This window comes from Apus apus, chromosome 2, assembly GCF_020740795.1.
Source record: "Apus apus isolate bApuApu2 chromosome 2, bApuApu2.pri.cur, whole genome shotgun sequence".
In the NCBI taxonomy this organism is placed as follows: domain Eukaryota; kingdom Metazoa; phylum Chordata; class Aves; order Apodiformes; family Apodidae; genus Apus; species Apus apus.
Genome location: NC_067283.1, coordinates 89,356,358 through 89,381,801, shown reverse-complemented (window position 1 = coordinate 89,381,801; position 25,444 = coordinate 89,356,358). Strand labels below are relative to the sequence as shown.

At 37.1% G+C, this 25,444-nt stretch overlaps 1 protein-coding gene across 4 annotated transcripts in view; it reads left to right on the top strand.

Annotated features, from left to right (window-relative positions):
* Window positions 1-25,444, top strand: part of MOCOS (molybdenum cofactor sulfurase) — a 219,414-nt gene that overhangs the window by 146,926 nt on the left and 47,044 nt on the right. For all 4 annotated transcript variants that reach the window (XR_007888640.1, XM_051610814.1, XM_051610816.1 and 1 more), the window contains one exon: window positions 16,789-16,988. Coding sequence is in view for 3 of the 4 variants with exons in the window: in XM_051610814.1 (XP_051466774.1) it covers window positions 16,789-16,988 (200 nt within the window). In the remaining variant the exon portion in view is untranslated. The remainder of the gene's footprint in view (window positions 1-16,788; window positions 16,989-25,444) is intronic.

Sequence of the window (25,444 nt, the reverse complement as noted above, 5' to 3'; positions counted from 1 at the left end):
TGAGTCACCATGTGTTCGATTCCTTAGCCGGTGTGAAAGAGGGTATTCTGAATCACTGTCTGTGTTTGTATGTTTATTGGGAGTACTTTTGTGCTACTCTGTTTCATCTTAGTTTATAGGATTAATAGAGCATAAGATAGGAAATTATACTGAATCTATTTCTACATTTGAAGTAACAGACCTACAGTTTGAGAATGCTTTCAAAATGAGTGCAGGTTCAAAGATCTCAGCAGTTCATGTTTTTTTTTTTCACAAGTCTGAGATAATTACCGTTTTCCTTAAAGCTTCATTTTATAGTCATGTAGCTATGAACATTCTTTTAAAAAAGGGTTTAGTTTTCTAGCTCACTGTTTCAGAGAAAAGCTTGAAAACATCAGCTATCAATATTCAGAAAGCAGAAGGCAAGAGTAACAGCAAGCCCTGAGGACTAAAGTTTATGAGTACTGCAGTGCATTGGTATTTATTTAATCTCTCACACAACTACCCTGGAACTTAATTTTTCTGATAAATTCTTTACTTTTTTTTTTACTTTTTTTTTTTTAAAGAGGAATTGTTCCCTGTTAATTTCCATCTGCTCCCAGCAGCATTGTGATCACACATAGGTAAACAAAAAGATCAGCTATAAGAGTCTGAAATTATTCCAGACTTGGAATACTATTTCTCATTCGTCTTTATTCCTCCCTGAGATAAGCATCTAAAAAGTAATATTCCAAGCAGTCTATGTATCACCATGCCCCTTGAAAGTTTCTGCATTATGAAAATGTACAGCTTGAGCAATGAAGAATAAAGCCCATGCATAAATAGGAAATAGTTAGGGGAGACCTAGTAAAGGAATGCAACCAAATCTGTATGAATAATTAAAAAAACTAATAGCCCACATTTTGAGTAGATTTAAAGTACTTGTATTTATGTTAATACATTTTTATGAATGTGTCAGAAGATAGGTATGAGGGTAAATATCATACATGGATTTCTCCTTGATTTATACAATTTAAAATAAAATTTGAATACAGCCTTCATTTCCTTTTAAAAAGACTATGAACTTTATTTTGAGGAACTGCAATCTTAAAAAGCATGGGGCAAGCCAGTTACTTTAAGCTACAGGCTGATGCCTGGCATTCCAAACTCCTCCAGTATTCTCATAGTCTTATGCTGTATTGTATCCTTTGTAAATCGCAAATATCTAGACTTTTGTGAGCATAAATTATTCTTTATTTTACTATAACAGTAACACATTTTTTGTGCTCATGGTTGTAGAAAAGAACTTGAAAATGTTATTTAATTTTAAACCCCAGCACTCGTTATTTCTATCATCTGTCTGCTTGAGTGCCAGTCTTTATTTATTTATGTGTTTGTTTATCTATTTATCTTTTTTTTTTTTTTAAATAGAATTTTATTTGTAATATATGAGATAAATAATACTGTATGATTCATCCTTCAGGCAAGTTTTTAAATGTTTAACAGGGAAAAAAAGTGAACATACATCTTGCTGACACTCCTATGTTTAAAGTGTTGACCAAGGAACCTCTTTGCAGTTTCTGACCTCACAGCAAGAAGAAATATATTGAAAGTTATATGAGTGGATTTGAACTTGATTTGTGAGATTGCCAACTCTGCTTTTGATTGCATTTGTGCAAAAAATGTCTGCTTGTGAGGTTCAGAGAAAGAATGTGTATCTTGTTCATACCATGTGAATTAGCAACAGAAGCAAGTAGCCTCACCACTGCTGTACCCTGAAAGGTACAAACCAGGAAGTGATTTTTAAATTAGTCTTTCTTTACTAAAGCCCATAAAGAAAACTATTTTCCATTTTTCACTCATTAGGACTTCCTTGGGATTCTGGTTTTGACAGATGTTGTTTTATTGATCGGAATTAATGTGTTTCAGTGTGGGAGGGTATGTATATGAACCAGCCATCAGATATTACTTTTTAACTTTGGTTTTCTTTTGGCACTGCCACTTTTCTTTCCAAAAATTAGTTGAATTTATCATAGAGAAGAGTAGATCCCTTAATAAACAAAAGCATTATTAAAAAAAGTTGTAAAGCTAAGCCAAACTTGAGCTATTTCTGGAAAAGAAGTAGTTTTATAAGACCTGGACTTGTCCTTAAAATAGCAAATTAAACAAAAATAGTAGAAATGCTATTGCAGACATCTCAGGATTCACTGAGTCTCACATATTAATCCTCTTTTTCCTAAAAATAATGGTTTCTAAGTATAAAATAATTGTAACAATAATAATGAAACAGCTTTCCTCCCTTTTATTTGCTCAATCTTTTGCATAAGCAAATGGGCTAGGAAGGAGGAAGAGACTAAAATTAGTTACAGTTCTCACTGGAACATTGTCTGAGGAGACATATGTCTTACTGAAATTTGTTTATTTTGATATAACATTTTACAGGAAAAAGTCTAATATTATTCAATCAGGCCATCTAGATATAGTATTTAAATTTATTTAATTGTATTACATGATACATCCTGAACTTCAGTATTCACAAAAGGTTTGAAATTATGTATTTGAATGGTTTTGAAACAGACATTTCTTGGAGATTTTATTAGCTAGGAGATCTGGATACTTCAGCTTTCTTCCTGATATGGTATTTAGAAAATATCACTATTACAGTTTCTTCATAAGCAGAATGCTATGAATTTTGTATAACAATAACCAGAAAATTTCTGTCTGACATATTTTATAACTTTAGCATATTTGATTTCATTACTTTTACAAAAATGAACATGCCCTTACATTATTCCAAGTTCTGAGTAACTGAAACTCAGCTCTAAAGGGAAAAGTGAATACATTATTTAAAATACAGTTTAGTGGAACTGCCAGAGAACATTCCTGATTTTCTTCAATAATCTAAAAAAGTTGAAGATTAATAAAAGAGAGCACATAAGAACAAGAAGGGGGTAAACTAACAGTAGGAAAAAGAGGCTGAGAGTTTTATAAATTGGAATTTGTAAATTGAGAGTAGCAATAACAATCCATTAATTTAATAACATCATTGGTGTTTAAAAGCAATATATATTTATGACTGTGTTAAGAGGTTTTAAAGATACATTTTACTCTCTGCTTCATGAATCAGTCAGGAGAATGTCTTCCTGTTCATAAAAGCAGAAATTCTCAAAATCTGTCTCTGGGCATCATGCCATTTTGTGGTACTAATAGATCATTCTGTTCTGACAGAAAGGTTTGAATAAATGTCCTCTCAACAAGCAGCTGTGTGAAACAGGCTGATCCAGCCTCTGTCTTCGGGTCAAATACTTATCATCTCCTCTGCAAAACAAAATACAAAAAATAAATTTCTAAGTACACAGGGTGCATACAGCTGGCATGGAGGAATTTCAGAATGTTTTGAAAAGGTGGGTCCACATCTCAGCAGCGTGTGTGGTATGGAACGATGTTCTTGCTGATGGCTGCAGGAGAGCTTTACAGCTGCAAAGGATCCTGGTGGCTTTCATAGACTCTGAATCCTTTACTGACTAACCTGGCTTACAAGCAACTACCATTAAACTGCCTGATGCCCCTGACACACCCTTTCATCGCTTTCCTCCTACAGATCAAGGGAAAAATCTGTGGAGAAAACGAGTATCAGTGTAATCAAATAAGCAAAAATAGCATAGTATAGTGGTGTGTTTAATTTCTGTCTTAAAGAATATCTTAAGGTAAAATTATAAATGGATCACACATAGGGAAGCTCAGTGAATTTTATCCATAGAGATTTGTGGAAATGACTGAAGAGAAAGAGCTGGATGACATGTGGGAAACAATTTAATCCTTCAGAGCTCATAATATGTTACATGAAAGTTTGGAGTCGAAGTTTCACAGGTTGCAGAAGAAAGTAAAGATTGCCGTTGCTTTCTCTGGCTGTTGAACAAAGTGAGCCTTTAAGGTTCAACTTTTAGTCAGAAATAATCAACTTGCTGCCTTGTTACCAACATATCTTGTTATCTGGTCTGATAGAGAAGCAGATAGATAGATAGATCTAAGCTTTTACAATAGGTCACATGCTGAACTTGACAGCATTGTTCCAATAAAGGAAAAAAAAAGGAAGAGCTGTAATGAGTACATTTAGCAAGACTTTCACTGTCAGGGCATTAAAAAGAAAGCTTGCTGGTTTTTTTTATTATTTATTTATTGATTGGTTTGACCTTATGGATGAGACAAGTCTGGGTGGGACTATAAAATAGCAACGTTTCTGACCCTTCCATTTATAATACCTTACTTTTTCCTTTAAAGTTCTGTGTTCAAGGCAGGTGAAGTGTCTTAATTTCACCACTTCTGCTGATCCTAGAAAAATTGTGTGATTCATCATAACTTGAAGATATTTATAAATTTATTTCTTGCATATTCAGAGACACAGAAGGAAAGAAGTGCTTTAGCCAACATTTATTTACTTGTCTATTTATTTGTTTTCTAGCTTTTATGAAGGATGACAATCCTGTGAAACATCTGTCTTGAATTGGAATGAGAGAGAGTAGAACTCTTTGGGACCATAGAGAATCTCTCTTGAGAGCAAAATGTAGGTTTTTCTATCACATCTCACACTTTCCGGAAGTTGTGATATTAGAATAGCTAGGAAGAATTAAAAAAACCCCAAACTAAACACAGTGCTATTTGACAGAATATAGAGCAAGAAGTATGTCACATGCTAAGCCTCCTCATACTCAGGAAAGCATTGTACTAAAAGTACGTCAGAAGACAAGCAAAATTGCTAAGCAGTGTAAAAAATGTCACAGACCAGTTCCAGACCACTGAAGTTTCAGAAGCTTTCTAAAAATGACTTGCTATGTAGCTGGCAGCACTGCTCTGTCTTGGCTGGGGAGTTGAAGCGGCCTGCCTCCTGTGGCCACAGAAGGGCAGCTTATCCTGCATTTTTCTCATCTGTCTTCATAGATGTATTGATGCCTTCTCATTTGAGAAAGACCTTGGGTGACAATCATAATGGGAAACTGGAAAGGGTAGAAATGCTGTGTCACCATCCAGGCTAAATTTATCTGATAAATGTTTAATCTGATCATGATCACTTTAGGACAACCTAAAACAGAATGAACACCAAGGTCGATGGGCTAGCAGTTGCCTTTTGGTCTCCCTGGTTTAGTAAAAGTTCCCTATTGAAAACCGCTCAGTATGTTCAGACCATTCTAGTAGACATTGAAGATGTTCTTGAATTCTTAAAAGTTGTTGGAGAGGTCCTTGGAAAAATGCCACTAAGTACCAGTAAAAGATTTTGTGCATGGGAACCTACTATATATCATGGGACAATTATTGTTTTTAAAAAAAAAATGAAACAAGACTGATCCTTTACATATTGCTTTCCCCCATATCCTGCTGTATGAAAGAAGGCAGGAGAATTTCAGGGAGGTAAATGAATATACTAGTTCCGCATTAAATGCACCCACATGAATGTTCAATACATGCAGACTTTAGATGCATTGCTATGCATTTAAATTTAAACTTTCTTAACTACCAAAGTTTTCCTCTTGGGTTTGCCATCAAATGTTTCAACACTTTGATCAATCACTGCAGTCCTAATTTGTCTGGATTTTGCTGCTGTTTTGAATTACGTGTCATGTGTCTCTCACAAAGTACATGGTAGTTCCTGTAGGATCATCTTCTAGAGATTGGGACCACCAGAGGCCTGGCCAGCCCAGAAAGTTTGATTCTAGAACTATTGGAAGCCTTGGGCAGTCTGATAAAACCATTCTGGTTGATTCAATTCAGAAGAGCATGTCTGTAGCATAAAGTCACCTGATAAACAAAATAGACTTAATACTAATCCTTAGAAGGATTGAGTCATTTAACTGCAAAACAGGGCTTCCAACTGCGAGAGACTAAGCCAAGGTGAAGTTATGTAAGACGGGGTCTCCTTGTATGCAACTGAAGCCATTCACATAGTCTCATATCTTCAGTTAAGCATCTTTCAAGATGGAAAGAAAGAATATTAGATTACATACTTCCACAAGTTTTTGTAATTCAAGGCTAAGGTAATAAAGGAGATTTCTTTGCTTCATATTATGGAATTTGCATACCTCATGTTACGCAGCATCTCTGTGTAGCCAAAGGTCATCCAGCTAAGCTTGTGTCGACTTTCTTTGCTAGCAGTAATAACACTCAGCTTCTGTTAGGCATAGTAGCCATATATACTCTGATTCATTTCTAAAGATTTTTATTTCATGATGCTTGGATGGTCTCTAGTATTCCATACATGTTGATTTACAGCATGAGACAGCAAGTGGTGCACTTAAGATTTGCTCATGTCTTGAAATACTTCTGAACTGAATCTGAACCACAGATTCTGACTGATTTATGGTGTTACAGCTTATTGAAGCTGATGTTAAAATAAGAGTAGTTCTTTCTGAAGCACACTAGCTACAGTCTTTAGAAGGAAGCAAAAACTAGATTAAATTACTTCAGAATATTAATATTTTCTACCTTAGGTTTCTCTTCCAGTCTTCATTTTGGTAGATCTGCACACTGAACTTGCAATTAATTAAAATACCTATCCTGTGCTTACAAAATTACAGATGTTCAGTCTTTTTCTTATTACTCATCACCCCCATTACCTGAAGAGCACACAGTATGAGCAATGTAGTGACAACCTGTCAAAACTTAAATTAATGCCAGCCAACACTGCAGGACATTCAGTTTATAAAAACACTGGTACTGTCTTACAGAAGTTATTGCTGAGTGTGCCACAGCAATTGCTATACTTTTAAGAAGGACTGGCATTTCACTTTGATTGAACAAAGTCTTGAGAAGTTAAGCTGGGACTGTAGGATGCTCAAGCATTTGTGTTGACAGTATGCAGCTCTGAGCCTGCCACATCCAGGCAGAAAGATGGCCACATGAAGGAAATTGTGTCAGTGGGTCCTCCCAAGAACAGTGACTGATGTAAAGCAGAATTAATGCTGTGACCCTGCAGGAGAGTCAATAAAAATAACAGTTCCTGAAATATTTAGCTAAAGATCTGTCTTGTGGTGTTAATGTAGATGTTTATTAAAACAACATTTTCCTGTTTAAAAACTTGGGACAAGTCCTGGTATAACTCAGTGTAGCATGAGGTCCAAGAATCCTGAGCACTTTTAAATATTTTATGTTTCCTTATGATTAGGGCATCAAATCAAGGAAATTTGAAAGCAGTTTTTAGAATTTGTTGTAGCTGCTTTATTGCCCTTTTCTTCATAAATGACACTGTTTTCTCCATGGTAGCTATTATCCTAAGAACATTACCCAGGACAGAGATAGTGCTTTCAGACTATCAGAAAATCATAAATATCCATAAATCCAAAATTTCACTAAGGAAAATATTATTCTGTTAATAATAATGGCTAGAGCTTATTTTACCAGCCTTCAGTATTCCTCAATGTTACAGATATAGTATGGAAAAACTGAGTATATTTTTTCCTTGTTCCATCACATATCAACACCATGCCTTAGAATTTGTTGCCTGGAAATCTTTCTTTTTCTTTGTGGCATATCTTGGTGCAATCAAATGAATTTGTGGTATTTCCTGTATGACTGTGATCGACAATTTCTGTGGATCCTTAGAATCATAGAATCATAGAATCATAGGGGTTGGAAGGGACCTCGAAAGATCATCTAGTCCAACCCCCCTGCCAGAGCAGGGTCACCTAGAGTACATCACACAGGAACGCGTCCAGGCGGGTCTTGAATGTCTCCAGTGAAGAAGACTCCACAACCTCCCTGGGCAGCCTGTTCCAGTGCTCTGTCACTCTCACAGTAAAAAAAAAAATTTCTGATATTCACCTTAAACCTCCTATGCTCCAATTTGTATCCATTACTCCTTGTCCTATTCCTGGTCATCACTGAAAAAAGCTTAACTCCATCTTCTTGACACTCACCCTTTACGTATTTGTAAACATTGATGAGGTCACCCCTCAGTCTCCTTTTCTCCAAACTAAAGAGACCCAGCTCCCTCAGCCTTTCCTCATAAGGGAGATGTTCCACTCCCTTCATCAACTTTGTGGCTCTGCGCTGGACTCTTTGCAGCAGTTCCCTGTCCTTCTTGAACTGAGGGGCCCAGAACTGGACACAATACTCCAGATGCGGCCTCACCAATGCAGAATAGAGGGGGAGGAGAACCTCTCTTGAACCTCTCTTGACCTACTAACCACACCCTTTCTAATGCACCCCAGGATGCCATTGGCCTTCTTAGCCACAAGGGAACACTGCTGGCTCATGGTCATCCTCCTGTCTACTAGGACTCCCAGGTCCCTTTCACCTACACTGCTGTCAAGCAGGTCAGCCCCCAACCTGTACTGGTACATGGCATTTTTCTTCCCCAAATGCAAAACTCTACACTTGCCCTTGTTGAACTTCATCAGGTTTCTCCCCGCCCAAGTCTCCAGCCTGTCTAGGTCAAAAAAGAGAGAAAGAGTGGAATACAGAGGCTGCACGAGAGCAAACACAGAGAGCATCCCCGCTACTTAATACACTGTCAGCCACAGCCCTGGTTCAGAGATTATCAGAGAAAGAGAAGGAAGTTGTTCAACCAATATTATCAGGCAGGGAAAACCTGAAATGCAAATTGATGTGCGGCCTTGGGCACCAAAGTGTTTCATTGACAAAAAGAATCATAGAATCCTAGGAATCATAGAATCCTAGGGGTTGGAAGGGACCTCGAAAGATCATCTAGTCCAACCCCCAAAAGATTCCAGAAATGTTAAAAGGATCGCTAATGTAAAACTTGTAGGAAGGTAGAGTCAAACCAGTGGTTACTGAAGTGTGAGGCTTGAGCACACAATTACCCCTTCTTCACCTAATGCAGGCACGGTGAGCTTTGAAACAGAACTGATTTATGTCCTAGTAAGGCTTTAGATTGGGATCTGTCATCTTAGGGAGAAAAACAGAGACGCTGACTTGGTTTGCAGAATATTTTAAAGGGTTCTCTTGATGCTGAGGGAGAGATTCCCTCCCAAGAAAAATGCATTTGTATTTATATTCAACTCTTTTTTGGTGCAAGTTGTTTCTCTCCATTGGTCTGCAGCTCACCTCAGGGGAAAATAAAAACAAAAACAAGCAGCCCACAAAACTCTAGAACCATTAGAAAGTCATGAGTCTGTCAAATAATACTGGTGACTTATAGAAAAAGTTATGAGTCTTATATAAAAGTTACTTGAGGGAGGAGTTGTACTTAACTGCAGACCTTATGATAGTAATAGTCTCTGGCTGAGCAGAAGTTGAGAAATGTTTCCCTCCTACAATGTTAAAGTGATTAGAAAGTTGTTGCTGATAATTGTCCATGCAAAGTTAGGGCTGAATTAGTCTTACTGACCTGAAAACAGAAGATTTACTGCCTCATCTTACATTTTCTAAATCTCCATGACTATAGCTTTGAGACAAAGGGGTTTATGCACTGCCTGATATTAGCAGTCTATCTGTTGAGAATTGAAAATACCAAGGAACAAGCAGTAGTAAAGCTTTCACATGCTGACTTCAAGGAATTGTGCATAGCAGGCTCCATTAAACAAAGGACAGAGCCACTTTTATAATGAAGCAGAAACCAAGCCTGTATGTTACATTCAGGTTTCTAACAGCTGCTGGGAGAATTCATGTGCTTTTATACTACAAGCTTCCCTTGCATTTATTCCTTAAGATGACAGAAGCATAAGCAGAAGTTGTTCCGCTGGACTGAGAAAAACTTTGGGAGATAAAGCCTTTAGAGGTAAAATCCGAGTATCTCATAAATACATACATCCAGGGATGATTCTGTTGTTCTTGCAGAAACCTCTGTGGGCTTGTGTCATCCACCACTCTGGAGATGCAGTTTGAATGCTGCTTCCATGAGGTGTGCAAAACACTCTGCATTTTATGAAAGTCTCCCAATTCATCTTTTATGTTGCTGGTTTTATTGTTTGAAAAGCCATCCTGGAATTATTTCCTCTGCTGAGAGTATGGTTTGGGCTCATGGAAGGAAAAAATAATGGACAGACACACACACATACCTCTTCTGGCTCACAAAAACCAGTATCTCATAAAAATAGCAAACAGTAAATTAAATGTATCTTACCTGGAGCTTATTTGCATTATTAGGTAGCTTTCAGTCTAACAAGCAGTTAATCAAAATTGATTTGTACCTGTAATTAAAATAGTTACACTAAAGGTGAGTCACCCAGCTGGCACATACAACTTCCCCTCTCGTATAGTACTCCCAAGAAATTAAAAAAAAAAAGGCAAAATATTCCTTGTTTGAAAATGAGGAGCTGCTTTCTTTAGAATGTGCTGCTCATTCTATTCAGAACAAAAGCTGCTAACTTCCCTCACTGTGTAAAAGCAGAGCTTGAATTAGCTGCTCTAAAGACATGGGAGCCAGGGCATCCGAGAACCTTCTGTTCATGAAGATAAACACTGAGTATGTGTTTCATGTTTGGTTTGGGTATAACATTCTGAATAGAGGATTAAGCAGTTGCTTCCCACAGTCTTAACTATTGAGATGGTGTGGGAGAAGGAGGAGAATAGAAGGATTTAAGCTATTATGCAAAGAATTAGTGCTGAGAGTGTAAAAGGTCCCCCTATTACCCATTGAATTCTGCACGGATTTAGTGGTGTTGAGAGTGTAACATGGCTCTCCATTTCTGTCACACAGAAAGTACATAGTTAACTTGCAAGAGTTTATCTGAAGTTTCAACCTGGACACTGATCTTGTGAGATGGACTGTTATGTACTTTCAAGCAAAACTATATACTATTAAAAAAATGACATAGTTTCATAACTGTAATTTCCTTTTTAAGTAATTCTTTTTGTTCATCTGAAGAAAGAAGGCTGCTCTAATCTATGCTTGACAAGGTATTAATTTTTTTTTGAAGTAGAAATGACATCTAGGGATACAGGTTTTTCCCTTCTTGCTCGCAAATACAGTCACTTCAGTTGCAAGAAAGGGTCACTGTCCACCCCACTTTGAGATCCCCAAATCAATTTTAATTACATGTGTTTTATAGATCAAGTTGATTGGATTGTTCATGTGGTTCAGTGTGAATAAGGAGTTTGCAATCTGTCCGTGCCTTTTCTGTGATTGTGGATGATGAATGGCTTTATGAATTTGCTGATAAGCTAGTTACAGTGTTTTATGTTGAGTTTTAATGAACTAGATTTGCTAATGGTTATGACCGTATTGAAATGGTATTACTTGTTCACTTCAAGGAAGTGTTAATATAACAACTTTAATGCTTAAATTCCATGAGGGGTTCTTATACCCTTAGTTCTGTTTTTAAAAGTAATGTTTAATTGCTTTTAGCCAACCTGTAAACCCATTTCCATGTTTTTTTCTTTATATTCAGTGTATCAAATCTTTATCAATCTAACTGCTCAGAAGTTACTTTTTTTTTTTCAGATATTTTTTCCTCTAGGCATCTGCTACTAGTCAGTTTGGGAGACAGGCAGTAGCTAGGTTTGGTCTGACTTAGGACAGCTGTTCTTACCATTTAGGGGAAAAAATGACCAGGAATGTTTATATTTAATATATTTGTTGATGAATGTAGGAGCCCTACCATAGGTTGAGTGGTAAGATTTCTAAGAGAGGTTAAGATTTCTAACTATGTTTATTATATTTTCCTCTCATTATTTACTCTTCTAGTGTTGTATTTATAACATTTCAGGGTTGCACTATGGGGGCAGGGGGTTGGATCATCACATTAATTTTTTATTTTCATGTTTGCAGTGTTTTGTCTGAAGCAGGATTGCTCAAAAATAGCAGTGGTTTATATAAACAATTGTTTATTGTGGTTTTAAGACAAGCTACTCAAATTTGCAAAGTTCATCCTCAAGAGATGTTCTTTGGGAGTATAACACTAAGTAGGTGACAGACTTCAGTCAGAGACATTCAGTTCTATGTGTAAAAGAACACAAAAAAAAAAAAAAAAAAAAAGACCAGAAATGGATCTTACTGTACCCTTCTTGGAGGAAGGGAAGGAAGGACTCCAAATGTTTGACAGGATTTACGGGTTCCATGGCTTCATTGGCACATTGATTCCCAGGTCCCAGATAGTGATCTGTCTTGTTTGGGATTTATTAGAAGGTGGCTGCACCTTGGTTTCACTCCCTGCTGATTGGTTTGCTGAGATTGCAGCTCATCATTTCTCTGCCTTGTTGCTATCTGTTCCCTAATGCTGAAGAATAATGAATCACATTGATCTTTTTCTTATCCAGAGGTATGTGTTTGGATTTACTGGAGCAACAGAAAATTTGTTCAATTAAACCTCCATTTCTGTGGTTTTTTTCACAGCAAGTTAGAACAATAACTGTATATTTGATTTATACCTCTCCTCTTCCTTAACTGCAGTATTTGATTTATCATAATAAGAGAGAAAAGAAACGTATTTCAGTGCAGATCACAGAGGTTTCTGAGTACAGCCAGAAAACCTTAAGCACCAGAGCTTTCATTCTAGAGGCTCAATTTCGGTCTCCGCGTTATCTTAATCTTTTTATTCAAAATATTTTATAGATGTTGACATATGCCTATCTGTCTACAGTTCTTTCAGGAAGAACTAAAATTTCAACGTTTGAGCTACTGAAATCCTGATTGTTTCAGGGAGGAGATTGTATGCCATTACATGTTTGCCATTTGCATAATGCAAAACGAGGTCTATACTAACGCAAAAGTTCTCTATACTGAATACTTACTGGTCATCTGTTTTTCTCTGATTAGATGAAATTCACCAGAAAATTAAAATCTTACTGTATTTTGCATATAAAAAGCAGATACTAAGATAGAGTTAATGCAAATGCAAGACATTATCCCCAGGCAAGCCAAGCAGTGGATGCACAGTTATGTGGTGACAATCGTGCATAGCTTGAATGCACATAATTTGAACCCTTTTGTTTCTTAAGTTTCTCTTCCAGATGACTGAACTGTCCCACAGTCTCTGTGGACAGGCACATGCATATATGCACTTCCTGGGGAGAAGCTGACATTGTAAATTTATCTGTGGGTTATCCAAGACACTGACACTCTGAATTTTCAATACTGAAACAGTATCCGTTTCCATAAAAGTACTCAGATGGAAATATAAATTGGGATGATACATGTGAAATCATGCTAACCTGTCAGGATACAGCATACAAACATACATCAGCAACATGAGGTTTGACAGCATCTCCACAGGTTTACTGAAGTACTTTTGCAAGAAGTTTTGTGTACCAAAGTACAAGCTTTCTTTGTCAATCTCTTCTGCTCAATAACTTTGTCACTGCAAAAACACATGGCATTCACTGTGGCAACAAAGTGGTGTGAAAAACTAAGTGCTATTGGGAAGAATTAATTAAATTATCATGTCTGGGTTAATCTAAAGTCAAAACATACAGATGGGTACAAAGCAATAAGGGTCATATTAATCCACAGAAATGCAGGAGTTTACTTTTTAGAGAAGTCCTTGTATTTCTACCATAGGAAGAAATAAGTCCTTAATGAGAACATCCTTTTTGCTGAATGTGTTCCTGCACACAAATACAGTGAGTGCTATTAGATAGACTTCAACTGCTGTAATTTAGACTATATCAGAATCATTCTGATCCAAATTACATAGTACATATATTGTTCTTCATTTCGAATTAATTTTTAGGAGGAACTAGATGCAATTCACCTTAACAAAACAATGCACTGATAAGGAATACAATCCATAAAGTGAGAGGGTGTGAGGGCAGTTGAGCCCTTCCCAGCACCTTCTCAAGAGGAAGTACTGATGATTTTTTCAAGCTGTATGTCTTCCATAAGTCTTACGGTGTGCTACGTCTTTTATCCCCAAACAGGCAGCTAGGGAAGAGTCTCCAAATATTCAGAGTTAAGAAACTGGGCATAAAACCAGAGTTCTGTATAGAGAGAAGATAAAATGCAGGAATGCTATAAGCTAATAAATACCAATTCAACCGAAACATAGAAGATTGCCTCCTCATTTACTCTAGACAGATTCAGTAAAGCAATGAGGTTTATTTTTGTCACCCAAGTATGAAGCTTGATGCAATAATGGAAGTCCTTAGATCATGTTAGAGACAAAAGATTTGTTCTAGTTTTTATTTTCTCTTTCTCATATTCACTTCCCTAGTGGGGAGAGTGAAATGAGGTAAGCACTGGATTTATGCAGGATACACTACATGTCATTTTGTTTAGCAAAATAAAAATAAATCACAACTATTTTCTGAATATATCACTATTTCTGTCAGAACAAGCTTCAGATTGCTGACATTTGTTTTCACAGGATTTGCTGTGACATCAGACCTAATCACAACCTATTCTGCTACTTTAAAATGTGGGACCCTGGCAACACATCTTGCTCTCTGCAGTCACAGGGCAACAAAGCAACTGCAGGCTACTGCACTTGGATTTGTCAGAATAAATAATTAAGAGGCTCATCAGCTTCTCAATAATGAACAAGGAAATATGATTAAGCAACTTTAAAAGAGAATGGCTGAAGACAATACAGAAATTATAGCAGGATGATTGCTGTGATTGAGAGACCGAAATTTCTGAAAAAGAGTTTTCTTCAACAAGATACAAAGACAGTAGTTTAATTTTCCCTTAAAAGATTCCTGCCAATTTGGAAAAGCTTTGAATCAGGAGATTACAGATGTCTCAGAAGCTGACAAGATAGTCACTTCTCTTAAGACAGCTACTTTCTGGCAATTGCAGAGTAATAGCTGTTTGATTTCGTTTTACTAATTCAAGACCCTTAACTTCTACCATGTAATGACTAGGACATCTCTGACTAGGCAATCTTTTCTTCTCCAGTACTCTGAAAATACACATCATCGTTTAGACAAAAATGTTCTAGAGATGCTTGCCAATTTTCTTGTGTCTAATACCTAGAAATTGTACTGATTTGCTTCTGGCAATGTTCCTTGAAAGTGCTTTGCGTGTTAGTATCTCTTTAAATATCTTATTTGTAATTATCATTCTTTAGTACCAAAAAGGTGCTTCCACATTATATCTGACTTGTTTCTATGCTGTCTGCTGTCCTAGCTAATCTAAAGGAGAGAAACTTGAAGAAAAGTGAAGTAACGGAATTTAATGTAATTCTTCTGGATGTCAAGAGAAAGATATCTTTCCGCTTTTCCTTTGTATACAGTCATAAATGATGCAGTCTTTTTAAGGGTAAAAGCACAAAAGTCAACAAGCAGATTACAAGATTTCTTCTCCAAGGACTGTTATATCAGACTGTAGAAGTTTCCAGATATTCATATATAAATATAATATTCACAGAAGTGTGATATTCATAGTTACGCAGTTTTGTTTTGTTTTAAAAAAAATAGCAAAAGAAAATGTCAGACCTCTTTTTTAGTTACAGAAAGCTTATGTACCTCAAATAAGATACTCAACATCACAAAAAATACTATGATTCTAAAACCCAAGGAGAAAAATACTACTTCAGAAGGCTTTTGAGGACACTATTCTTTCCTTTTTTTTTTTTTTTTTCCCCACGATGTATGTCCACCATAGTACAAAACATAGTATGCATAATAGAAACCACTGTGGATTTTCAGCCAAAACTCCAGCTGTCTTCAGTGGAGATTTGGTTGGATATTAACATGTTGTTAACCTTCAGGTGTCTCTCTGTGTTACTTAGAATACTTTGAGATCATACTGTTATCTTCTAATTGTCTTCCATAAAAATGCAAATTCATAAGTTTTCAGTTTCTACTTTGAAGATTACTTGTACTTTTCTTGTTCAATGTGATAAATTACTGTTTGATTAGAGTTAGGATTAGGGTTATTCCTTTTCTCTTACCATATTTATTGTCATACCCAATTACTTGTTTCCTGTCAGCAGTTTATCCCAGTAAATATCACAACCTACTTCTTCATATCAGATTACGTATGTTCTCCATTGACTGAAAGGGCTGGGTTTGTATCTAATGCTTATGTTTTAACTTCCTAATCATAATATTCCCTAAGCCATAGGTGATCACAGTATATCATCCTATGGCATATTCTCTCAGCACAAGAATAAGAAGCCATTTCAATAGGGACATCTAACAGAGACAGAACAGCCCCTCAGAATGCAGAGATGTAGAAGTCTCCATCTGTCAGGAAACAGATGAAATTCTTTTTTCCAAACTTGTCCATGTAGGGAAAAAAAGGAAAATAAGAGGGGAGGGGGCTGGGGGGGAAATAAAAGGAAAAGAAAGATGGCATATTTCCTCTTTATGCTTTTTCCAGGACAAGTTCTGTGAAAACTTCTCTGCAAAGCTTCTCGGATAGATTGCATGGGTGTAGTCAATGTGGCATTCACAACATCCTCTTTCTTTTTCTTCTGCAAAAAGAAGAGCAGGCTTGAAAGAATATTTCATCAATATTCAAGTAAATTTCTTGTAGACTAACACTTTTAATTCGTCATTTCATGTGTAATTTTATTATATATTTTTTTTAATCTTAGACATAGCAATTTCCTTTCTATGCTGTACTAGAATTGGTGTCTCATTCCCACAATTTCCAGAGCCAGATCTGGAGCAAAACTTGCTTTTCAAATGAATTGTGCTGGAATGTCTTAGTGATATGTTTAGACTGGAACTATCAATGTTGCCATGTGCATGAATCCATTTCAGTGTAACTTTAGATTTCTACAGTAGGTTAATTGTAGATAAATATTTAGTGCAGCAGAACTTCTGAAGCTTTTGTGTGAGGAAAGACATTTTTGCAAATTGTATATTCATGTAAAGTAACCCAAAACTACCAATTTTGTGTTGGTTACATCCCAGCTACATCATTCTGAAACATCATCCTTCTTTTAAAGTTCCATAAAAAATCTGACATGTACGCACATTTTTCTTTTGTAGGTGGAATGGAGAAAATAAAGCAGCATACTTTTACATTAGCTCACTACACATATACCGTGCTGTCCACCTTAAAATATGCCAATGGGGCTCCTGTAGTACGTATTTACAGTGATACAGACTTCAGCAATCCTGATGTCCAGGGACCGATCATCAATTTTAACGTTCTTGATGAAAATGGAGAAGTGGTTGGCTTTTCACAGGTATGTTTTTCTCTTGCCTTAACTGAAAGCTATGTTTAGATTTTAAGCATATTCATAATTAGTTCTTTATCCTAAAGGAAATATTTAGTGGTCCCTTCTGAGGTTTTAGATTTGTTTTTTTTGTAGTCATGCACAACATCTACACACCATTTTCAAAGTAGCAGAAAGATAATCCAATAAATAGTGCCAGCACAAAGCAAAGTATTTAATAGCCAAAGCCAATATCTTACAGATTTAATACTCCAACTCATAGGAAGCTTGAAAGTGGGCTGTTTTAATAGGATGCATTGACTAGGCAGTTTGGTTTCTTGTTGACTTTCTTCTCTAGAGTGATCAAAACTGGGAATTGAAGAGCAAGTCTAGAAAAGCTGATACAGGAGACTGCCTTGGAGCTTAGATATGCAAATGAAATCAGGTCTCAAAATATTGCAGTCACCCATGAAAGAGGATTTCTCTTTTCCCTTCAGTTCTAATAATTACATTATTGCAATTACCTGAGGAATGATTGAATAAAGTTCAATGATCAGAGTTAGGAGCGAGATTCAAGCTCAAAGAATCCTTAAATGCTATCTTTCTCAACAGTTTTTTCTAGCCTTTATCCATCAGGTATTCTGAGTATCTTTAACACGAAACTGTGAAACTTTTCTGCCTTCAGTGGAGAGATAATGGTGTTATGACCATAGTGGTGTATAACTGTGCACCATGTGGGCAGTACGTAGCGTGGGGTAGTGTAGCTCACTTGTTCATCAGCAGAAGTCAGAAAACCCACAATACTCTATTTTTGTTTAATGCTTATGGTTTTCATTGGCTGACAATTTCATAAGCCCACAAGTCAAATCCAACTGTATGACCTTTGATTTTTAAAGCTTGTCAATAACTGGCACCATCTGTCTCAGCAGGTACTTCCCCCTGCCAGCAGTAGTGGCAGAGCTGCATTGCTCTCAGAAGCTGGTAATTCTGGGCCAGTAGGAAGAGAGTGGGAATACTGCAAAAGATGTTTCTCAACATTCCTCTACCAGAGAGGAGAACAGCCATCTAACAAGAGGGACACAGAGACATCTGTAAGAATACAAGAGGAGATACATATATACACAAGGGAGGACAGAAGTGAAGCAGTTACTTTGTAGCCAGTCAATATGGAGTTTTACAATTCCTTTTAAGACACTTACCACACATGATTAACATGGGATGTGCAAATGTATAGTATTGGAAAAGCCCTTCTTCCCGTATTTTTTTTAATTGACTGTGCTACCAAATAGTCTCAAATAGTTGCCACATTTCATTTTAAAGAATTCCACATTCTAGGAGTGAATTAGCCATTTATACAGTCTTGAATATGTGTGGCAATGTTCATAAAAGACTGTTGACATTAACACAGCTGGGTTGGTAAAACACCCCACAAACACTCTTAAGTTACTTTTGTCCTTCATTTAAAACCAAAACCTTTATTTGCATTTCTGATTTTCACAATTCCCTAGTAACAATGGCTCTTGCCTGCTTATCTTTTTTAAACCCAACTGTACCCTCAAAGAAAGAATTGTTTTATAGTCTTACGTCTCCACTGTGCCCACTTGCTGCAGTGTCTGCTCATAAAAAAGCTTCTTTATTGATCTGTATCATCTGGATTGTGCTGTTCACCAGATTCTTGTCACTTCTGGCATGAGTATGTAGAATGAAGATCTATCTGTAAAATTTCCAATGCATACCCATCGCATCTGCAGTGGCTGTTAGATTACTTTGTTTAATTAAAATAATGCACAATTTAAGGACTTTTAGAAATTAACAAGCAACAGCACTATTCTTTCCAAAGGTATAATGTGTATGATATATATATAACTGGCATCTTTATGGAATGAAATTCTTGCATAGACATCTTACAGCAGTTATGGGGGAGAAAAATGTTTGCTTCATCTTTAAAATTACAAAGAAAATACATACAGAAGAGAGTAAGCATCATGAAACTTAAAATAAACTCTCATCCTCATACATGTATGCATGTCTAAAATAATATAGGTTTGTTCAAATCACAGTTAAATCAAATACGTCCATGAATGGCTTAGAAATGATGTCCTCTAGTCTGGTCATGTCTGTGATCTGCACATTCATGTGGATTCACTGGTCAGTGTTCAAATGTAATCTAGTGGAGTTAGGAGAACACAGTTTCATAAGGCTCCCAGAAAACATTTTGGGGAATCTTTAATGAAGGGACAATTTTGGATTACATTTCTGTCTGACATACTACTAGTGGATACTAATTAATTAGTCAAGCTGTATTTCAGCTGGTATATTAAGAGAAATGACAGAATATCCTATTCCTTTATGGATGGTATCCCGTTTATAATTTATTTCTTATAATCAAGCATCCAACCAGTTCTATTTGTCTTTCTGATAGACAATTGTTATGTGCCCATTGCCTGTTAGAGGGCACAGTGTGGCTGGACATCAACATTTGGTAGCCCAAAAAGGACAATCTCACTAACTGATTCCAGAGAAAATATTATGATGAGTTTTGGAACAGTTTACATGAAACATTTGAAAGTAGCAAGAAAGACTTCATAAGTAGACAGTGTCTTCAGAGGATACCAAGCTTACATTTAAGCCTCAAGATTTGCATAATTTACATGATATTCAGAACTCTGAACTAAGTCTAAGATACTTAGGATGTGAAAGGCGTGTAGTGAAATACATGACAATTAACACTGCCACTGGAAAATGAAAGAAGGGGAAAAGTTACATCTTTTATCTGTGTAGCATTTGGAAGGAAAGCTGTTTTTCCCTGCTTCTGTTATTGAAAATTATTTCTGTCTGTTATCAGAGTCTGACTACCAGATCTAACAAGATTGTGCCACTAAGCACAAACATGCTTAAATTACATACATCAGGTCACTTACACCAATAGGAAATAGCCACAGTCTCAGGTTCGTCCTTGAGTAAAATCCTCATTGCAGCACTTGAGATCACATGAAGGCATCTCATTAGAGTGAAACACACAAATTAAACCATACAGTGATTGCACTCTCAGGGATGGCAGCTTTTTTGACAGCCTCCTTTTACAGTACATATGATACAGAATACTCAAATGTTAAGAAGTGATAAGGTGGGATTGAAAGTTATGGAAGTTGAATTGCTATTGCTTTTTCATTTAAATGTTTCTTTGTGATTGTTGAAGGGTATCCCTGTTTTAGAGTACACTATTTGGAATAAACTGTGTACTATATGTATCATTGGTTTAACTGACAGTTTAATTACTGGTTTGGTTATTTTGCTCTAAATGGTAATTAAAACAATTAAAGAGTGACTTCCAGACTCCAAACACCAATAGTCACTCAAAAGCTTTGTTTTTTCTTCAGATTTTTCAAGAAACTAGGGATAAAACTACTACAGTTTTGAAATCTCCATAAGCACCTTGTCTTTGGGCACTAAAATAGCATTACATTTCCTCCTTTGAGCTACATCAAACACTTGCCATGAAAATGATTTCCTTCAGTAAAGCTGTCTTGCAGGCTACTATAGGTAGCAATTTGTTCTTGAAATGACTTGGGAGGATACCTGTATTCTTTTCATGCAAGCTCCCTGTCCTCTGCAGTAGCATGTCTGTCATTTTATGCTATGTGTTATTTGCATTGCAGCACCAAAACGCCTCAGTAAGAGGGGTTAAATGATGATGAGTACTTGAGAGGTCCAGCACTTGACATAAAGAGGGTCTTTATGCCAAGCAGCTTCTTCATATATATTTGTCTAGTTAAGATGAATAATTCTTTGGCGTTATAGTTTTTGCTATTAATGAAGTGTGGCTGGTGATTTTGAAAGGTAAGAAAGTGCAGGGGTAGAGATGAAGGGCCCCTGCAGCTTCCATCCTGCACCACTGACTTAGCATAGTCAATTAGGCTATTACCTCTAGATACTATAGGGTGTTTGTCGTATCCCAAAAATGGGGTTATGTATATGCTCAGTCCTGAACTAATAATACTGCAGACTCTTCACACAGAGTCACCACTGGCTCATTTATTAATAGTGGCTCTCTGTAGTCTTCAGCATCTACGAATGTCATGTGTTTATACACTCCCAAGTCCTTCCAAGCTCTGAAACATTGTCTGACAGCAACAACTCAGCTTGAGTTTGCAGCCTTGCCATCTTTTTTATCAAAAGCTTGTATATGACTCTATGAGGTTCGTCTGTTTTGAGTGCCAGAGGAGAAACAACACTGATTTGAAACATCAATCATACACACACAAAAAAAATTTGTATTTCTTATAAATCAGGTCAAAGTGCAAAGTTGTATGTTCCCTTCCATTTGCAGATTTGAAAAAGAAAAAAAAAAAAAAAAATAGAAATCTCTGCTATGAGGGACCTTTTATGCTAATATTAAGTTTTCCTCTTTGTCCTGATAGGAAGACACCTGTGAAATGTTCTTTATATATTCAATAGATAATTGCAGGGTAATTTTATAAACCTTACACATTTCATTCTGTAGAATCAGTTTGAGAGCTGGAAGAAGGGAAAAGGGTAAGAGGCAGAGATGGGTAGATGGAATTTTACCTGAAATATTTCTTGAGTTGTATGCCCTGGAGAGCTCTTACCCAGTCACAGCTTCCAGTTCAGTGTTTTCTGCCCCCAGTGAAAAATAACACTTCCCTTAGAAAACTTTTTTCTTTTTTACTCTGGTCTTCTGAGACAATATGCTCTTCTCCTATGTATCATGGGCATAAAAAAGTGAGCAAACTGTCATAGCAATCTTTTGAAAAATGGCCATTATTTCAATCGTGGATTACCAGCTGTCTTTCCCATTCTGCTTTTTCACACTACCTCCTTTGCCTGGAGCCAGAAGCTAAACAGGTAGCTTGCCGTGATTGTCTCACCTGCAAAAGTTCCCTTGGTATCCATATATGCTTTCCATGCCTCCTAAAAATCCTGTCAGGAAGGGAACAAGCATCAGTCCATTAGCAGTCTCAGCCTTCTTGCCTGCCACTTCACACTTGTCTGTGATAGACAAACTGCTATAACAGGAATCAGCTGCCAAAGATAGAGAATGTAAACATTCTGGTTTGCCTAAGGTAGGCTCTTCTGTAGTGTTGCATATGGATGAGTTTTACTTCTCAAGACTGAGAACCCTCTGATAGATGGTGATCAGTTTTGTCTAGGAGCCTGAATTAGCATGTCCTGGCTCACTCTCATCAGCCCGGTTAGAGTGAAGAGAGATCTAGACTTTTAACTTATGTTTCTTCATCCATTTCTCAAGAAAAAAACCCCAACAAACTATCAACAATTTTCTTCTAGTGTGTGTCCCTTCAGCACAAATTTGCAGTGCAATCTGATGACTGCTTTTGTTTATAGCATCTGTCACACCCGCTTTCCTTCCATCTCAGCCTCCCTTTAATAATGCAAGTATAGACTCAGTGCCCCACTGTTGGGGTTTTTTTTCCTTTTCTGCCTTCATTTGCTTCAATCTTGAAATGAAGACCTGGGTCTTAAATCAGAACACGTGGCCCCAAGTAACTTAGATCACATTCTCTATGCTGGTAGCCTCTTTCTGCTGTTGTCCGCATGCTAACAGTATAAGAAGAGGGTAAAACCAGAATGAGACTCCCTCAAGAAGCAAAAGAAATGTTGTTTTCTTCTTAACCTCATTCATCCTTCTGCATCCAAAGCATCCTATGGCAATGAATTGGCTTGTAAGCAGCTTAGCAGCCAAGCCAATTAATCCCTGTGGTTTTAGAGGACATGGAGGAGGAAAAATAGATTATAGGACTGCAGGGACTATGAGAGGTTACCCATCATCATCGTGTGCCAAGATAGGATCATTGTTATCTGAACCTTTCTGCAGCCTCTGAAGGCATTTCATTGTGGAACTTAGCTATATTCACTATTACACAATATTTCCTAATGCTTAACCTAAATTTCCCACAATGCAGCTGAAGTCCATTATTACATGGATTGGGCAAAGAATGAGACACTAGTTTGGCAGGAAAGCATTAAAAAAGTAGATTCTAAACATGAGAGGCAGAGGACAGTTGGACAAGCAGTCTGAAATGGTGTTGTGTAGAAGAGATGTACCCAGGGAAGACACAGAGCAACATAAGCAGGTTGAAATAATTCTGTTTGCGTTTGGTCATGTTTGCAAACAGAAGGAACATGGGACATAGTGGTGTGAAGCAGGGTGAAAAATGCATGTGAAAGTAGTTGTTCAAGGCAAATAAAATGATAGTAGCTAGTACTGGAAACACTTTCATATTGCAAGTGCACTTTAGTTGCTTCAGTTTCACAACGTTCTCTTTTAAAAGCTTCCTTTTTCTTTAGTGATGTTTTAAGAAACTGCTTAGCTGGACCTAGATCAGTAGCCAGGACCTGGCAATGGCCAGATGAAATCTCCTCCTTCTGCTGTAGTCTTTCAGTGTCACCTTGAGGGATTCAATGTCTATCTTCCCAACTTACTCTAATCTCACAGGAATGGAGAGGAAATATGTTAAACACTGGCAAATCTTCAGATATCAAGTGACAGATACATTTGTATATACACACAGCTGGTTGAATGCATATCCATATCACTACTTATCATTACATGATAAAAGGGACCATGCTAATACCTGTGGTGAGTAATTTCTTGAAAGAGTTGCTGTTTGTATCTTAGATGGTGCCCCCTGTTTCACTGCTACATTAGGTCCAGTGCACTCTACATCTATATAGGTACAGAATTAGAGCAAGGACAACATGTAAATTGGAAGAGCGTGAAGAAAAGGAGCTACAGGATTGCACATCCACAGGAAGTGGTTACCAGGTCAATTTGATCAGCCTACAAATTGGAGCCTGATAGTAGCTATCAGTACTTGTCTGGAAATTCACACCATGTCCCTACAGGAGAACGTGAGTTGCAGTGAGGGATAATTTCTACTTTATTTAATCTCTGTGAAATAAATCTTCATAAAAAGCTATTAAGCTGGAGATTTTTGTGTTGTTCTTGAAACTGTAATACTTGTATGTTTTTTCCCCATCCATTACTTTTAATTTTCACGTAAAACAATCATTCAGTTTTGCAGGTTAGGAAGTGCAGCATTTTTTCTTCTGGGCCAGAGGAAATGGAAACCCAGCATTTTTTAATTCCAGCCAAGAACGTCAGTGCAGAGATGTTCAAACAACTTTGAGTTAGTTACACTAATGCTTTTAGAAGCATATCCACTCATATTAATTTTGATGACTCAGAGAAAGAAAAGTGTTCTTAACATGCCTAATGGGATTTTTGGCCATCTTCCCAATAGCTGCCTAAAAATTGCTGGAGTGATTGCTCACTATTGATTTTAGCTATAGATTTAGCCATTGATTTCAGGAAGCTGGGCATGGCAGATGGACCAGCACAATAGAATGCAAACAAAATTACAGGGAGGAAAAGATTGTTGTGAAGATTCCTGTTGAACGTCCACTAATTTCCTTGGTTCCAGTTAGTTTCCAGTTGCACTGTGCATGTCTGATAAGCAGGCAGATAGCAGCAATGCAGCAAACCACAATGACTTGCCAAGAAGTGGCACCTTGTTGCTTCAAACTGGCAAGAAATGCCATTATAATCTGGATCTTTGCTTGCATTTGGTTGCACGACACTGCGCACTCAGAAACAGCCCTTAAAACAAGGAGCTGTCTACAACAGCTAATCTAGGGGACTACTGACAGACTGTAAGGAGATGCTGTTCCTGAGAGAGTCAGTGTGATAACTGCAAACCTAGTTAGTAGGTTAGGAAGCTCTCTTCCTGCTGAGGCAGAGTAAAGGCTGAGTTGCTTTCTGTAATATCTCATTGTGGGGGGATAAAGACGCATGTGAGATAGTATGCTTGAAATGGCCTGCTATTAAACTGCTCATCAGACATTATCATGTTTAGAAAGCTTCACAAAAGCCTAACTGAAGGTGTTGCCTGACACTGCTTCTCTGGATTGTCCTTGCATGTTGCTAAGGAAACTCAGAAAAGAGATAAAAGAAGAATACTCAGACTTGTTCAGATGAAAAATTATCAGATGAATGAGGGAAGCTAAATATTTTATGTTTAGCAACAGGGCCGAACTGTGGCTCTAAACTACAGAACTTGTAGAAGAATGGAAAGAAACCACATGGTAGCAGCAAAAGGCCTGCACTTTTGACAGCTCCTGCTGGATTTGTTTTTTCTTGACCATAGTAAAAGCAGATCAACTTATTTTGAACAAATTCAATGTCCAGTTTCAGTCCACCATCTGAATCCTTGAAAGACAAAGAGAGCCTGGCTGCACCTTCTCTATTATCTTGCTTGCATCTTCCTGCCCCACACACAAATCCTGTATAGGACCCTGCAATTTACGTAACTGAAGTGATATTTCAACACAGTCCATCATGGGATTTTAACCCTATAACCTTCCTGTGACCTAATATCCCCCTTTTCAGGGGTAAGTACAGACAAAAGAGGGTCTAAGTGATTTAAGACAAAGAGGAAAAAGTGAAG